Source organism: Martes martes (genome assembly GCF_963455335.1).
Source record: "Martes martes genome assembly, chromosome: 18".
In the NCBI taxonomy this organism is placed as follows: domain Eukaryota; kingdom Metazoa; phylum Chordata; class Mammalia; order Carnivora; family Mustelidae; genus Martes; species Martes martes.
In genome coordinates, this window is record NC_137906.1 from 24,265,270 (window position 1) to 24,281,390 (window position 16,121).

At 47.5% G+C, this 16,121-nt stretch overlaps 1 protein-coding gene across 2 annotated transcripts in view; it reads right to left on the bottom strand.

The window, feature by feature from the left end:
- HS3ST4 (heparan sulfate-glucosamine 3-sulfotransferase 4) overlaps window positions 1-4,035 on the bottom strand; it is a gene marked incomplete at both ends in the record, with an annotated part of 396,682 nt that extends 392,647 nt beyond the window's left edge. The window contains 2 exons of one of the 2 annotated variants that reach the window (XM_080830882.1): window positions 3,302-3,684; window positions 3,772-4,035. In XM_080830882.1, the coding sequence (XP_080687008.1) occupies window positions 3,302-3,684; window positions 3,772-4,035 (647 nt within the window). Of the gene's footprint in view, window positions 1-3,301 lie in introns of both variants that reach the window. The other variant, XM_080830881.1, reaches the window with a different exon arrangement.
- Window positions 4,036-16,121: the final 12,086 nt, after the last annotated feature.

Consider the following 16,121-nt stretch of genomic DNA (forward strand, 5'->3'; position numbering starts at 1 on the left):
GACCATCTGAAACCCTGGAGGTTCCCTTCCCATCGCCCTGGAGCTGAGGTGTTTCCAAAGCCAAGGTCAGGGTTACCGTACAGTCTGTAAGCCACAGAGGAGGTCACACCGCAAGGCAGCACTGTCTCTTGGATGAGTTCTGTTGCAGCCACCGGGTCCCACCCCTTAGAGGAGTCTAAGGTCTCTGCCCCGACAGCTTGGAGTGGCCCGTTCTGAAAGATGCCTTGGGGTTTTGCCCTTTTATTCTACTCGTTTGGAGGGGTAGAGAGAGGAGGGTCAAGTCCACCCCCACTTATGAGTCATGGGCCTGGGTCAATCCACCAAGGGAGGCTTGCTTCTCCCATAGCTTTAACACTCCCTCCTAATCCATTAGTCTATCTTGCCCTGAAATCCGAGGCACATGTTCTAATCTCAAATGTGTTTTTAAATCACATCAGATCGACAGCGTAGGAGAAAGCAAAACCCGGATTTAAACAAGACTGGAGTGACATGGAGGAAATAAAACTCCCAGGGCTGTTCTGCTGGGATAGGACGAAAGCCCAAACCAGTGCTTCCCAGAGCTGACCCCAAATTCTTCTCGCTTCTCCCTCTGGCTGAAAACACCAAACCCCAGGATCACTTGCAGAATTAGCCGGTTCTCACAGAAGAACCTCGACAAGAAAAAGGGAACGCAAACAAGTCGGGGAGAGAATCAAAACCTTTCATTCATCTGTGGTCCTCTCCTCTGGCGAGGAGAGGAAGATTTCACGTAGGCTCCTCCATGGATGGAGGGAAGCGTGACCACTCATGTACGTTCAAGCCCAGATGCCGCCATTTATAAGATGCACTTGGAGCGGGGAAACAAGAGGTAGGCTTTCCCTTACTGGTTTGAACTGATGCCACGGTTTCCTTTTCTGCAATATAATGAGGATGTCATCCCCTCTCTTCCTCCAGGGAAGGACGAGCCTGTGAAAATCCCACAAACACCCTCAAAGCACTGCTGTCCCTGGTAAGGCTGAAAAGGTATGCAAGCAGCCCCAGCACACTCCTGTGGGCAGAAGGGGTTTCTAGAAGTCTTCTCAGCAGCCAGGTTTGGGTGGCTACTGATACCTCTGTGCTACACAGATTCTTCTCCAGCACTTGCGGTCGGCACCTCTAAGATAAGCACCACAAGGATCTGCCGTGGGTGAGACACTGGGGTCAAGGATGGGGGGCCACAGAGAAACCCCGTGGTCCTCTCAAGCGAGGATCAAGAGAAATCTCCCCACATGTCTTCAGGATAACAGTTCTGCGGATGAGGACACAACGCTTACACTTAGCCCCGAAGACCACGCAGGGGACGGCCAGGAGTACACAGTGCTGGGATAGAACCTTCCACAGCCCTGTCATACCTGTCTCCGTGCCTCCTCTTCCCAGTCTCAGCATGAAAGAAGATTAAGAAAATCTGACATCTCCCATCCTCTCATTCAGAAAATTCTCCAGTCCCACCAATGGGACCTCCTGACATGCATGCCACCACGCACCCTTTATCAAACTTTAAGGCATCCAAAGAAAACACTCCCTTCTCGATTTCCAGCTGCTACAAAGCAACCCGAACACATGTTGGAAAGATGTGATCTTTATGCCTCTCTCTCCCCCAAAAGGGCACTTGGCATTTCTCCCGAGATACACAGCTTTAAAATTAGAATTGGAAAAAGCCACTGTTACCCTCCTAGGGCTGAGGCTACCTCACAGCAGAAACCAGGACATCCCCCCTAACCAACAATTAAACAACTGAAACCCTCCCAGACATCATACCCCTTCTCTTTATTTCTGTTGTTGCATTAATCATCCTAACACCTTTTTAATTATAATCACAAACTGGAAACCATGGTTCGTGATGTTATAAATACTGATTTTCCAGTTAAATTAGGCATTTGCTGTTTTATGTTTTGATAGGAAGGGGCTGTTTGAAGCCTCCTAAAATATTGCAATTAGTTGTCGCTGTTGAAACAGACAAGACATTAACAGACACATTTGCTGTTTCAGTTTAATGTGGTGGAATGTTTATGCCTAAGTGTACTTCTCTCAAGCTTTGAAAGCATAAGGCATATTTTTTAAAGTGGAAGAAATCAATCACAATACACCCATTTATTATCTATTTCTTAAGTTAAGCTATTTCTAAAACTTTTCCCAGGCTGTAATTTAAACTTGGAAAGCACATCTCTTCAACAGGAAGGGAACTTGTCAGGAAACAATCCTTGTATTTTACCTATTGGCTCTGCTAAGATGATAACATCACTTTAGCTGACAAAGCCTGTGTTTCTGTTTGACAATTGCAATTAATTACCAAGATGCAACCAAGATGGGGCCAGGCATCCAGATCTATTTTCCAGAGAGATACAAAACAGAAGGAAAGAAGGGGGGAGGAAAAAAGCAAAGGAGGTTCGTTTTTGGAATCTGCACCAGTGTGGAGTTAAATGCTATGGCCGGCAAGAAAGCTGGACTATTAATTTATTTTACCTGCACCTAACTTTCTACTAGTCTCTTCTCCCTTTATCTCACCACTGGGAGAGGGTGGAAAAGGAGAGAGGTGAACATTTCACATGACAGAAGCTCCAATCTGTTGTGAAGGAGGTGCGGGTTAGAAAGGACACGGGTGCAGTGCACAAAAACTCTTAGGGCACCAAGTGTCGTGTACACACTGGTGCTGCTGAGGCAGAACCAACCCAGGGTTCATTCTGCCAAGGGGGATAGAAAGTTCTGGAGATAGGGGGGCATCCTCGATCTTTACTAGAAAGCCAGAACTTGACAGCATCATCTTTTTAACTGTTGCCTGTTCATTTTTGCTCTAACCTGAAAATACTAAAGTTGGATTCCAGCCACGCAAATGTGTTTCAGAGCGATTTTGAGAGATTCCGGGAGATCTCAAAGCCGCTAGATCCATCTAGCTACCCTGCTTCATTCTCCGGCGTCCCCAGCGCAGAAGCGCAGAGCCCCGCCAGAGCCCGGGCTAGGAAACACCCCGCGGGCACCAAGGCTGGGGATTCCCAAGCTAGGAGGTGGGCAGACTGAGAAGGTACCTCCACGGACAAGGAGCCTGAGGCAGGCAGAAGCAAGGCGACACCTCCACCCCTCGCCCTGAAATAAAGTGATCCTTGGCCAGCGTCCAGCTCTCTCGGCCGCTGCCCCTGAGCGGCCCCGCCAGGATTGGCAGAGCCCCCAACGAGGCTAAGGGCTCTCGGGACGGCGGCGCCTGGGTGTCCAAGAGCCCGGAAAGCGATGGTTCGCCCTCCGGGTCTCCCCGTGCGTCCATCCCACCCCGCCGAGCCCAGGGTCCTACCTGTACCACTCCAGCCCCTTTTCGTAGTTCCTATCGAAGAAGTGCGGCTCTACGCCCACCGCCCGCACGTCCGGGTGGACTCGGATCGCCTCCAGCAGCGCGCGGGTCCCTCCTTTCTTGACCCCGATGATAAGCGCCTGTGGCAGCTTCTTCTCCCCATAGTCCGGGGTGCTGGCGGCGCCGCCCCTCTCGCTGCTCCCGTTGGCCGCTCTCCGGCCTGCGAGCTCCTCGTCGGTGGTGCTGGACTCCTGCGCTTCCCTCTCCAGCAGCGCGCTCTGCGCCGTGATCATCTCGCCCGGGGCCAGCGGGGTCCGGAGCCAGGCGTCCCGGGCGCCCCCTCCGCCGCTCGCCAGCCCCCAGCCGTCGGCCCCGGGGGCGGCGGGCTGCTCGGGGGTCTCGGGCGGCTCCCCGCGGCTCGCGTTGTCCGGCGGCGGCGGCGCGGGCGGCTGCGAGGGGGCGCCGAGGCGCACGGGGGGAGGCGGCAGAGAGGGTGGCGGCGGGCTCGGCTGGGGCTCGGCGGCGGCGCCCGGCGGCTCCTGCAGCGCCAGGGGGAACTGCAGGGAGCCCGAGCCGCCCAGGAGGCTGTAGCACAGGTAGGTGACGGACAGGGACAAGGTGCACATAAAAAGCAGCTTGCGCGCCGGCGGCCCCTTAGCAGAGGCGCCGGGCGGCGGCGGCGCGGCGAGAGGTGGAGGCGGAGGCGGAGGCGGAGGAGGTGCGGGCCACGGGGCCATCGCGGCTCCCGGCTCGCGGCGGCGGCGGCGGCGGCCCCCGGCGCTGCCCGGACATGGTTTCAGCCGCCGCCCCCGCCGCCGCCGCCGCCGCCGCCGCTGCCCAGCCGCCCCGGCTGCATGAAGCGACGCCGCTGCGCCCCCGGCCCTGGCCGCTGTCCCGCTGCGCCGGGGGGGAGCCCGGCCGCATGGCCCCCCTCCCCACTCTTCCCGCGGAGTCCGGGCGGCCCCCCACCACCCCCCCTCAGCCTCTGGCAAGGGGACCGAGGGGGGCGCGCGGACCCGCCGGCTGCACCTGCTCCGTCTGCAGCGCCCCCGCTTCCCCGGCTCCGCCGCGGCTCCTGCTTCAGCCTCTACCGCCGCCGCCGCGCGCTGTTGCAGCCCCGAGTTCCTTCCCCGCTGCTAACTTTCTGCCGGGAGAGCCGAGAGGCGCGGAGGGGAGGAGGAGGGGGCCGGGCGCGCGCCCCGCGCCGCCGAGGGAGGGGGAGTGCGCCTCGCGCGCGCCTGAGGAGGGGGGGCGCGGAAACGGAGGCGTGCGCTGGGGCTGGGGCGCCCGGGAGAGCGGAGATCGTGCCCCCCCACCCCGACTCGACAAACACGCACTGGAGGCGGGCCCCGCCCAGCCCCGTGTGCTTCCCCTCCCCGGGGAGCCTGAGACGCTGCGCTCTCCAGCCCTCTCCCGATACTTTTAGGGACACGGAGACCGACGCCAGCCGCCGGTGCCGCGCACCGGGTAGCTGGGGGCCTGAGGACAACGAGCTGTCGCTTCCCCTTTTCCCCCGGGACTCCAGGCCAACTCGGCCCATCCCTGACCCGCCCTTCTCACACCCCGAATATCCTCCTACCGGGGGCCCGGGAATGATTTCTTCTCTGTAACTGTTTTCCCACCCAAACTTCCATCTTTTCTGCCTCCCCATCTTATCTTGGAGATCCTGGCGGGTGGAGTTTTGACACAAACCCCCAGGTATCCCCGCCCTGGAGCTTTTGCCTCTGTCCGGCCACTGGGTGACTGCTTCCTGCTCCAACAGAGGAGGCTGTCCCCTACCCGGCACCCTTAACCACGGGGACACCTGTGCCCCTTGGGGGCATTGGCACTAAAGGAGTTCAGATTTCTCTGGACTGAAATAGACTGAGCCCATCATCGCTCTGAACACCTAATAAGCAGAGACAAGTTGGGTTGCAGGGTGTCTGTACATCGCTTCATTGAATTTTTTTTAAGTATATTTTCTAAGCAGAGAGATTTCCATCCCTCACCTCCCTCTCCTGAGGGGAATGGTAAACATCAGAAGGCTCTGGAAAATTCAAAACTAGACACTGCTTCCCGTGGCGTTTTGCTCAGGGAGGTAGCGGGAATGGGGGGAAGAGGCAGAGCGATCAACTGAGGCACTCTAGCCAACTCTGCTTCCTGGCGACTGGAGCTGGCCCTGCGAACCCCTCCGGGCCAGACTCTCCCAGGCGCTGGCTCCGCTGAGTCCTGTTTACCCTGCAAGCCACAGCTGGGTGCCTGGTGGGTGGGCTTTCTCCAGGCGGGCTGATGGGGTTGGCATCTCGGGTTTTGTTTGATCACATAATAGGAAGAACAGTTGAAAGAAAATGTATATAATGTCTAAATATTAACGAGATACCTAGTGCCAAAGAGGGGGAAAAAAAATGTTAATCAAATAAGATGAAGAACACGGACTTTTCCCTGAGTGAACAAAAGCTCACTGCTGCTCTCAGCTGGACATGAGTTTCCTTCACTGCAGCTTTAGTTCAGATAAAGATTATTCCTTTATAATATATTTTTTATGGTACACTGGAGACCTCTGAAATGCAGAGTCTGGTGTCCTGTAAATCATTCCTTGTAACTAGGGATGCTTTTTCAAACACCACACAACTGCATTACTGTAATGTTAATGGGATGAGGCCAACCGGAGCAGCGAGAAACACAAGCTTGGCCCATCCCTCTTTCTACTCTGAGCCCAGTTCTGGCTGGTCAGCCAGGAGGGCCCCTTTTGTGGCAAATCTGGCCACCCCCAGGGCCCATCTTCCTTCCAGTGCCCAGGTACCAGGATACCCAGCATCTGCCCCAGGCTCTCCGTGCCTGAAGCCCGAATTTCTCCATGCACCCTCTCAATGATGCATGTGAACCTGCTCTGTATCTAGCCTTTACTACACATGTGCTTTTCCAATTTGGAAAGGTTTTGATCCGGTGGCTTTAAAATTGAACCCAGAGATGATAAATGGAGAGCTGGGTGTGGCCAGCACCGTGATATTAAGAAATTTAAACCGGTTGCAATATTTTTAAGTTGAGGGCTTCCCCCTTCCCCCCACTCCATCCCCCTACAGGTCCCCCCCCATGTCCGCCCCCATAAAATCTGGGTATGAGATTTCTGTTGAGATAGCAGATTGTCCCCACACCTTTCTCTTACTTGTCTGGGCACTGCCAATGAGGAAACTTGCCAGCATCCCTTCTGCCTCTTGTCCCCAAATAGTCACACGTGAGTAAGAGACTCGATAGAATAAAAGCCATCGATGAAATGTCAGGCCCCATAGCTGATGGGGAAGAGGTGATTTGGGGGGGAAGGAGTTTTGTAGACTTCTTACTTAGCCAGTTGCCTATTTTTTTCCTTACTCCTGATCCAGTCTTTTTCTGGGAGCAAGTTTTTGAGAATCCTATAATGAAAAGTAGGAGCCACCTACATAGGGAGAACTCAGACTTCATTCAGCAGTTCCCAGTGGGTCTGAAGATTGGATAGAATTTTTTTTTTCCTGTTTCTACTGCCAACACCCATGCTCATTCAGGCTTCTCAGAGTTTTTACAGCATTCCTCCAGCTGGTCTCCAGGTCTGCGGGGTGCTTCATATCCAAACATCCCAGACACCAATAGCAGATCAATCAGTCAATCACTCACAGATCTGCTAATGCCCTCTATGGCTCAAAACCTCCCTCTCACTGCCTAACCAATAAACTCCAACCTCTTTACCTTTGTACTCAAGGTCCCCTCCCACCCTTCATGGAACTCACAGTTCCGCCAGATCAAACAGTACCTGCTCTCCAAGCATACAGCCTCCACGGTTCCGCTTCACTTCTGTATGCTCAGACAATAGAGTAGGAGCGAAGCTGTCTTTTGCTGGCTACGTGGCTTTTGGGCAGGTCATTCCACCTCTCTGAGCCTCAGGGTCTGCAGATACAAATCCTGGATAATAAGACTCACCTCAAACTGTTTTCATAAAGAATTAAATTGACTTAGATAGCATATGCAAAAAATACCTGGCTCACTGCCTGGCTTGTGGTGGCTCTGGATCATTATTTGGATCTAAACATTGGCTCCTGCCATGCCTTTTCTGGAAACCTCATCCTTGAAAAATATGTGTGTGCCCTTTCTTCAAATCAGCCCAATGTGTAAACTGAAGTTAACTTTCCTAATCTACTCTGTTGCATAAATAATGCCAAGTCCAATGCCTTCTGTAGCTTTTTTCTTTTTTAAGCAATAGAAACTAACTCTGGCTAACTTCAGCTTGGCTTGGTTTTTTTTTATTAAAGAAATTTGCTAGGGGTGCCTAGGTGGCTCATTTGGTTAAGCATCTGCCTTAGGCTCAGGTCATGGTCTGAGGGGTCCTAGGAGGGAGCCCCACATTGTCATGGAGCTCCCCGCTCAGTGGAGAGTCTGGTTCTTCCTCTCCCACTGCCCCTCCCCCCCATTCCTGTGCACGTGTACTCTCAAATAAATTATAAAATCTCTAAAAAAAGAAAAAACTTACTAGAAGGATATATGCTAACTCACAAGACAAAAATCAACAAACCAACAAGAAGTAAAAATTGGCTTTGGAATATTGTCAGGTCTCCCGTGGCCCACAGAAGGAATCATTTTCTTGGCCCCTTAAAGTTAGGTCTGACTGTGTGGCACTTTGGCTAATGAAGCTTGAGCAGAAGTGAAGTGGTATATTCTAGGCAGAAGCTTTGGCAGACGGTGGGAGACTGTGTCACCAGGAGCAGTCAGTGTGTTTTTCTCTGTCAGTTGTTCAAGAACCTGAATGGAGCCTCTCTCATCTACCATTGACTCGATCCTCCACACTGAGCAAGGCTGGGGTCATTCCAGCCCTTGATGACATGTAGTCCGATCAAGAAATAAACTCAGTTGTTCTCAGCTCCGGTCACTTGCGGCTTGGTTGTGAACACAGCACAAGCTAGCTGATCTGACTGATGAAAGCGTATATACCATTCATTTCCTCTGCCGTTGAGCAGAATGACTTCAGTAAGCCAATATTAGAACTCCCTTTCACGGAGTGAATGAATGGAGCCAGGACAGTAGAGACAGAGCTCTTGTCTCATATCTAGCAAATAGATTTCTCCATTTTGGCTTTTACTTCTCAATAAAAAATATATCAGTAGCAATCTGGAGGTAAAGCTCCAGACAAAACCAACGGGGTAACAAAGAGGAACATTATATACTTATAAAAAGAGCTAAAGATTAAAAAATAATAATGCCATGACCTTATGGAAACTTGCATTGGAAAGGATCTGACATGGGAAATCAGGAAATACTTAGAGCTGAAACAGCAAAATCTGGCAGATGGAATTAAGCAATACTTACATGAATGATTATATCTTCAATATACTTCTCCAAAAAAAGGAGAAAAATTAAAAACAGATGAGCTACATGTTCAACTCAAGAAGCTAGAAAAAAAGAGCAAGAGAGTAAAGTTGGGAAGAAAGGAAATGATAAAAGATAAATGCCAAACATTTGTTTATGTTTATTTGCCACTTCTTTACAGATAAGGACTGAATTGTGTCTTCCCAAAAATCGTATGTTGAGGCCTTACCCCCCAATGTGACCATGTCCAGAGACCCGGCCTTCAGGAAGTAATTTAGGTTAAAACGAGGTCATGATGGCAGAACCCTGTTCAGATGGGATTGTGGACTCATAAGAAGTTGAAGAGTTATCTCTGTTTCTTCATACACCCCGCCTGGCAAAGACAACCAGGAAGTTCTCACCAGAACCCGAGCTTTGTGGTACCCTCATCTCAGACTTCCAGCCCCAAGAACAGTGAGAAAATACATGCATGTCATTGAAGTCACCCACTGCGGTATTTTGTTATAGTAACTGAGCTAAGACCTAGATCTTTCATGGTTTGTAAATGGGCTGGGGTTGGGGAGAGGGTCCCACACCAACAAGCAGTTCTCGGCCACCAGCTAGGGGCCCTACAGTCAACTCAGTTCCGACTCTGTGTATCCAGGGAGAGCACCAGATCCCATAGGTTAGGGGCCACAATACTGCCCCCACCGCAGATGCCAAGGTCAAGTCCAGCTGGTCACCTTTGCTTATGACCCACTGGCTGTAAGTCAGAGGTTCCCAAGAACCCTTTCCTCAGGCTCGGTTAATTTGCTGGAGCAGCTTACAGAACTCAGAGAAACATTTTATTCACTGAACTACTAGTTTATTATAAAAGTATATAGTTGAGGAACAGCTAGAGAGATGTGTAGGGCAAAGTATGGGGGGCGGGGGAAGGGTGAGAAGTTACCATGCCCTCTCTGGAAACATCAATCTCTAGCCCCTCCATGTGATCACCAACCCAGAAGGAAGCTCTCAAAACCCTTTTGGGGTTTTTGTGGAGCCTTCCTTCCATAGTCCCGATTGATCCACTCATTGGCCATTGGTGATCAGTTCAACCTGCAGTCCCACTCCCCTCCCAAGAGGTGTGGGGAGGGAGGGGGGAATAGGTTACTGAAGGTTCCAGCTCTTTTCTCAAAGGTGAGTTGCCCTGGCAACCAGGTCCCATCCTTGGGTTACCCTAGGGCTTTCCTAAATCACACAACCTGTGTTAATTTCCTAATTAACACAACAAAAGAGACCTTTAATGCTTGGACCACAGGAAATTCCAAGGGTTTTAGGAGCTGTGCCAGCACCAGGGTTGCAAACCAGCTAACGTGCACCCCCTGGTCTTTTCACAAAGACCCCTCATGGCAGAACAAAAGATACTGGCACATCTAGAATCCCATTCAGTCATTAACTATCCCGTCCATCATCAGGTGGTATGAGAAAGTGTCCCAGGATGAGGCCCCTCCCACTTGCCTCCCACTTTCAGGCATCTGATATAACTGAACTAAGGGACAATATCATCTCTTATTCTGACCTCTTTTGAGGTGTTAATGTAATATTGATTTCTCGTCCTTATATATCATTATATGATGTCATTCATTCCCTTATCCTCCCCCCAAAACTTTCCCACCTTTGGAAGGGACATTAGATTCCAACCCCCCACCCCCCACCCCAACCTGTACCCCCTCACCCCCCCACCCCACCCCCACCCCCACCCCCGTGCTGGTCTATATTGCAGGCAGCCATACTTGCCCAGCAAGTTTCTCCCCTCAGTCCACTCCTTTTCAGGCTGAGCAGAACCAGAAGGCTGCCTTGCACACCAGGCAACATAGTTGCTAATGTTTACCAGGAGGTCCCATTTTGTGAGCTGCGGTGAAGGCACATCTTGCCTCATCAGGCCCCTAGCAAATCTGACAGAAAGGATAGAAACATAGTTACAGTTTCCTGCTTGGAAATCATCCCAGCTTCCTGTCTTGTGATAGTAGCCCTAGTCCTAGGACCACCCCAACAAGTAGGGAAAAAAGACAAAGCCGAGATGATGTAAAAAAGAAGAAAAATTAGTCATTGTACCAGTGTCCTCCCCTGGCAAGAATTACATATGCATACAAGCATCCTTTCCCAGATCCACCAGAAAAACAGACAAATCTGTCCATTGGGGACACTCCTCTCTCTCCCACCCCCATCATGTTCTCTCTGAGCATGGGCACACACTGTGGGGGCATTCATTTTTATGTTTACCAGTTTTCTTGTGATTGGTTGCTATTTCTTACTGAGTCAAGAAAGCCTCTTAAGTATTAAGGACACCAGATTTTTTTTTTCTCTATCATATATCTTCAACTTATTGGGTCACCAGTTTGCCTTTCCTGATAACTTGTTTTTACTGTTTTTGATTGTGTGTGTTTTTCATTTTTATATACTCAGACTCCCAATTATTTCCTTTATAGTGTTTACTTTTGACAGAAGATGGTGTTCCCCAAAGTGTGTAAACGTTCATCTACATTTTCTTCTAGTACATTTTTTGTTTTATTTTCTACATTTAAATTGTAAGCCATCTGATATGCATTCCGGTGTGCAGTTTTACACAAGGATCTAACTTTATTTTTTTGCTTCATTTTCTCAGTACTACTTACTTCCCAGCAGTCTGAGACTCTACTGTTATATAATAAACCCACAATGTTGGAATTTTCCCATCCAGAAATATGGGAAGTGAGTCTCTGTGCCTTCTGTCTTCTTTTATATCTCTCATGGGACTTTCTATAATTTTATTGACATTCACCCTGCACAAATCTTTGTCTGGGCAAGTGTTGGGACATCTAATCCTGCTCTGTTCAATTTCATTAAATCTCTTGCTCTCTTTTTGCTTCATTCATGAGTTCACTCATACAGTTGTCATTCTGAAGGAGCTAGTATGTTCTGGACGAGACCTGGAGGGAGGAGTGAAGCAGAAAGCAAGATCCCGGGTCCTCTTGAAGGCAGAAACAATGATACAAGCAAGTGTAAGCAAGTGAGGCAAGTAGTAAAAGAGAAAAAAATACAGAGGACTCTAGAGCCCATTGCTGGAGTACCTTGGCTAGCCTACAAAGCCCAAGAGGAAGCCTTCACAGAGGAAGTGACATTTCAATCCATATGTAAAAGGAGAATTGGATTACACCAGGTAAAGCAAGAGGATTATTTTTAGTATGTGCGACATCTCACCCACCTCATTCATTTTAAATACATTTAGCAAACTAAATGGAAGGTAACTTCCCTCAGAGAAAAGGGGTATCTGCCAAAAAGCTACAGCAAACACTATAATGAAACATAATGAAATAGTAGAAGTAAGCCCTTAAAAGACAGAACCAAGACAAGTGCATCTTCCATCATGGCTTCTGCTCAGGATTGCGCTGGGGTTCCCAGTTAAAGCAATAAGACAATGCAATAAGACAAGGGAGAATAATAAAGTACGTCTGATTTAAGAAGACAGGAACAATTATTATTTGCAAACTATATCTTTGTTGGGAAATAGATGAAAATCTACAAGCAAAGAATTCGGTAAGCTTGCTGAATAAAATTTAAAATATAAAGAGTAGATGCATTCTTATATATAATCAGGACACAATTAGAAAATATGATCTTAGGGCCGCTTCCCTGGCTCAGTCAGTAGAGCCTCCGACTCTTGATCTCAGGGTTGTGAGTTCAAGTCCCTCGCTGGACATGGAGCCTACTTTAAAAAAGAGAGAAAGAGAGAAAGAAAGAGAAAATATAATCTTAAAAGAAGATCCTATTCAGAACTACAATAAAATTCATTAAGCTAGTCCCATATAGATAACATTATGCAACTTTTTGATTGAGCATTATATTAATTTCCTAGGGCAGCCATAACAAAATCAATGGAAGAGACTAAAAAGGACAGAAACAGAAACACATGTGTGAAAATTGTGTTTTAACAAAGAAGGCATTACAAACCATTGGGAGAAAGAATGAGTTATTTAGTAAATCACTGGCAAGAAGAGAAAAATTAGATCTCTCTCATCACCATACACAAAACAAAGAAAAGGCAGATTAAATACCTAAGTATGAAAAGAACTTTTAAAATTTTATGAGAAAACATAGGAGATTATTCCTATGACATCCAGGTAGGAAAGAATGTCATAAAATGCAAAAAACACATCATAAAGGAAAAGTTTGATAAATTTGGCTATATTTCAAATTGAGCTATATTTTAAATTTCTGTTAATCGAAAGATGGAATAAAGAGAATGAAAAACAAAGTAGCCTAAAAACAACTTTGAATATATATAAGGATATACATTAGAAACTTCCACAAACAGGGACACCTGGCTGGCTCATTCGGTAGAGCACGAGACTCTTGGTCTCAGGGTTGTGGGTTCAAGCCCCCACTGGATGCAGAGATTACTTATAAATAAATCTTTTTGAAAAAAAGAAAAAGAAAGTTCCACAAGTTTTTGAAAATCACTAGAAAAAGGATGAAAAAAGATATAAAAAGGCAAAATGGAAGTTTCTGAAACACAGAAGAAAATAATCCTAAGAGATTACATTCAACCTCACTATGAATCAGAACAGTAAAAATGAAAACACAGGTGATTTTCCTTGTCATGCCCATGAGACTAGGACAACATATATTGCTGATAGGAGTGTATATAGGTACATCAGAGAAAAATAGCAATATCAGGTAAAGGTAAATATGTATCATCATATGACCAAACACCTCTTTTTGTGTGTACACTAGAAAATGCTCATTTATACACAAAAGACATATGTATAATGTTGTTTAACATAGTATGAAGGGGAAGAAACTTAACTTTCCCTCAGTAAGGAGACAGATTACTGTGGTTTATTTATACACTGGGCTATTACACTGCAGTTAAAAAGAACCAACTAGGGGCACCTGGGTGGTTCATTCGGTTAGGCATCTGTCTTCCGACTGGCTTGGGTCATGGTCCCGGGGTCCTGGGATTGAGTCCCACATCTGGCTCCCTGCTCAACGTGAAGCATGCTTCTCCCTGTCCCTCTGTAGCTCTCCCTGCTTGTGCTCTCTCTCTCTCTCTCTCTCTGTGTCAAATAAATAAATAAAATCTTAAAAAAAAAAAAGAACCAACTAGTCTTAGGCATATTGACATGGATACAGCTCAAAAAGCTATTGTTATCCAATCAAAGAAGGATATGTACAATGTGATGCCACTTATTTAAAAATTTTTTCTGCATTAGAAGTATAGTATTTTGTTCATGGTGATAGGCAAATATATATTCTTGGAATAATTCATGTTAATTTCAGGGCATGGAGACCCATGATGAGCGAGGGAGGAGATGGACCAGAAAGGTAAATTTATGTGTAACTGACGTATTTTGCTTCTTAAAAACAAAGGCATTATAACAGACTGGATTGGTTTGTTCCCCCAAACTCCTATGTTGAAGTCCTAACTCCAGGACCTCAGAATATGATTATATTTGGAGATAGGGCCTTTAAAGAAGTAGTTAAGGTAAAATGAAACCCTATTGGTGTCACTCATCCAATGACTGGTGTCCTTCTAAGAAGTGAGGAGACAGTGAGGACACAGACAACACAGATCTGAAGGTGGTCACATGAGGTCACAGTGAGAAAGCTCCCGATCTGAAGGCCATGGAGAGAGGCCTCAGAAAAAACGAAACCTGGTGACACCCTGATCTCAGACTTAACTGCCTCCAGGACTGTGAGAAAACTCATTGTTGTTTACACAGTCCAGGGTGTGGCATTTTATTAGGACAGCCCTAACAAACATCTGAATACAACATCTGAAGCAGACCCGGTAAAATTTCAGTCTGTTGCTTCTGAGCATCAGGACCACAGGAGTAGGTTACATCATGTGCTGTTCTGTGTGTTTGCAACATTTCTGTATCAGTTAAGAAAATAATCAGCAGGGCTGCCTGGGCAGCTCAGTCTGTTAAACATTGGAGTCTTGATTTCAGCTCAGGTCATGATCTCAGGGTTTTGAGATCAAGCCTTGCATCAGACTCTGTGCCGGGCTTAAGATTCTCTCTCTCCCTCTCCCTCTGTCCTTCCACCCTGCTCGCTCACTCTCTCCCACCTCCTCTAAAGAAAAAGGAAGGAAGGAAGGAAAGAAGGAAATAAGTAGATCCCCAAAAAGAATGACTCAAATACAATAAAAATTTATTTTTTTTAAAGATTTTATTTATTTATTTGACAGACAGAAACCACAAGTAGGCAGAGAGGCAGGCGGTGGTGGGGGGGTGGGGGGGAGGCAGGCTCCCCGCCGAGCGGAGAGCCCGATGAGGGGCTCTATCCCAGGACCCTGGGATCATGACCTGAGCCGAAGGCAGAGGCTTTAACCCACTGAGCCAACCAGGCGCCCCAAAATTTATCTTTGATTACCTCGCAGGCCAAGGTGGGTGTTGGGCTGGGCAGGTGGCACTCCTCCACAAGGTGGGTCAGCCCCCACGACTTCTTGGCTCTTGACCCTGCCACACCTGAGGGCTGGATCAGTGCCTGCAACTGCTCTGCCCCAGGACAAAGAGGGAGGATAGAGAAGACACCCTTGCTTTTCAAAAAGTTCCAGACTGGGGCACCTGGCTGGCTCAGTGGGTACAACATCTGACTTTTGATCTCCGGGTTGTAGGTTCCAGCCCCATGTTGGGTGTCAAACTTATTTAAAAATAAAATCTTTAAAAAAAAAATGTCCCAACCTGGAAATGGCCCACATCACTTCCATCCCCATGCATCAGCTGGAATGGTCATAAACCCCACCTCATGGTAATTTTCTGGAAAACTGCCTCACAGTGCACACAGCACGAGGGTTTAGACAAACAGCTAGTAGTCCTATCCACTGTGTCTGAACTAAGAATTTCAAGTTGTTCAACTCAAGTGCCATCGGTAAAAAAATATTAACTCCTTCTGTATTAGTCAGGGTTCTCCAGAGAACAAAGAGGAGGTATAGAGATATATTTAAATAAATAAATAAACTTATTTAAATATATAAGAAATATATTTATAAATTTATATTAAATAATTTTATGTTAACTAGAAACATCTATTTCCACACATAAATATATTGATTTAGATAAATAATCAGCATAATAATAGATTTCTATTAATTAGTAAATAGTATATTTGTTAATATTTGATGCACATGCATCAAATTTATATGTAAAATTATATATAATCCAAATGTATGCATATGCGTATATACACACACATACACAAAGAGAGAGAAACAGAAAAAGAGAGAGATTTATTGTAAAAAATTCAGGTCTCTAGATTATGGAGACCGAGAAGTCCCAAGATCTGCAGGTGATTCTGGAAGCTAGAAACCCAGGAGAGACAATGGTATTGTCCTAGTCCAGAGGCCTGAAAACCAGAAAAGCCTATTTTTAATTCAAGTCCAAAAGCAGGAAATTCCCCCCTGCTGTAGGGAGGGTCAGCTTTTTTGGTTTATTCAGGCCTTCAACTGATTGGATGAGGCCCACCCACATTAGGCTATCTGCTTTCCTAGACCTACAGATCAACCATTCGT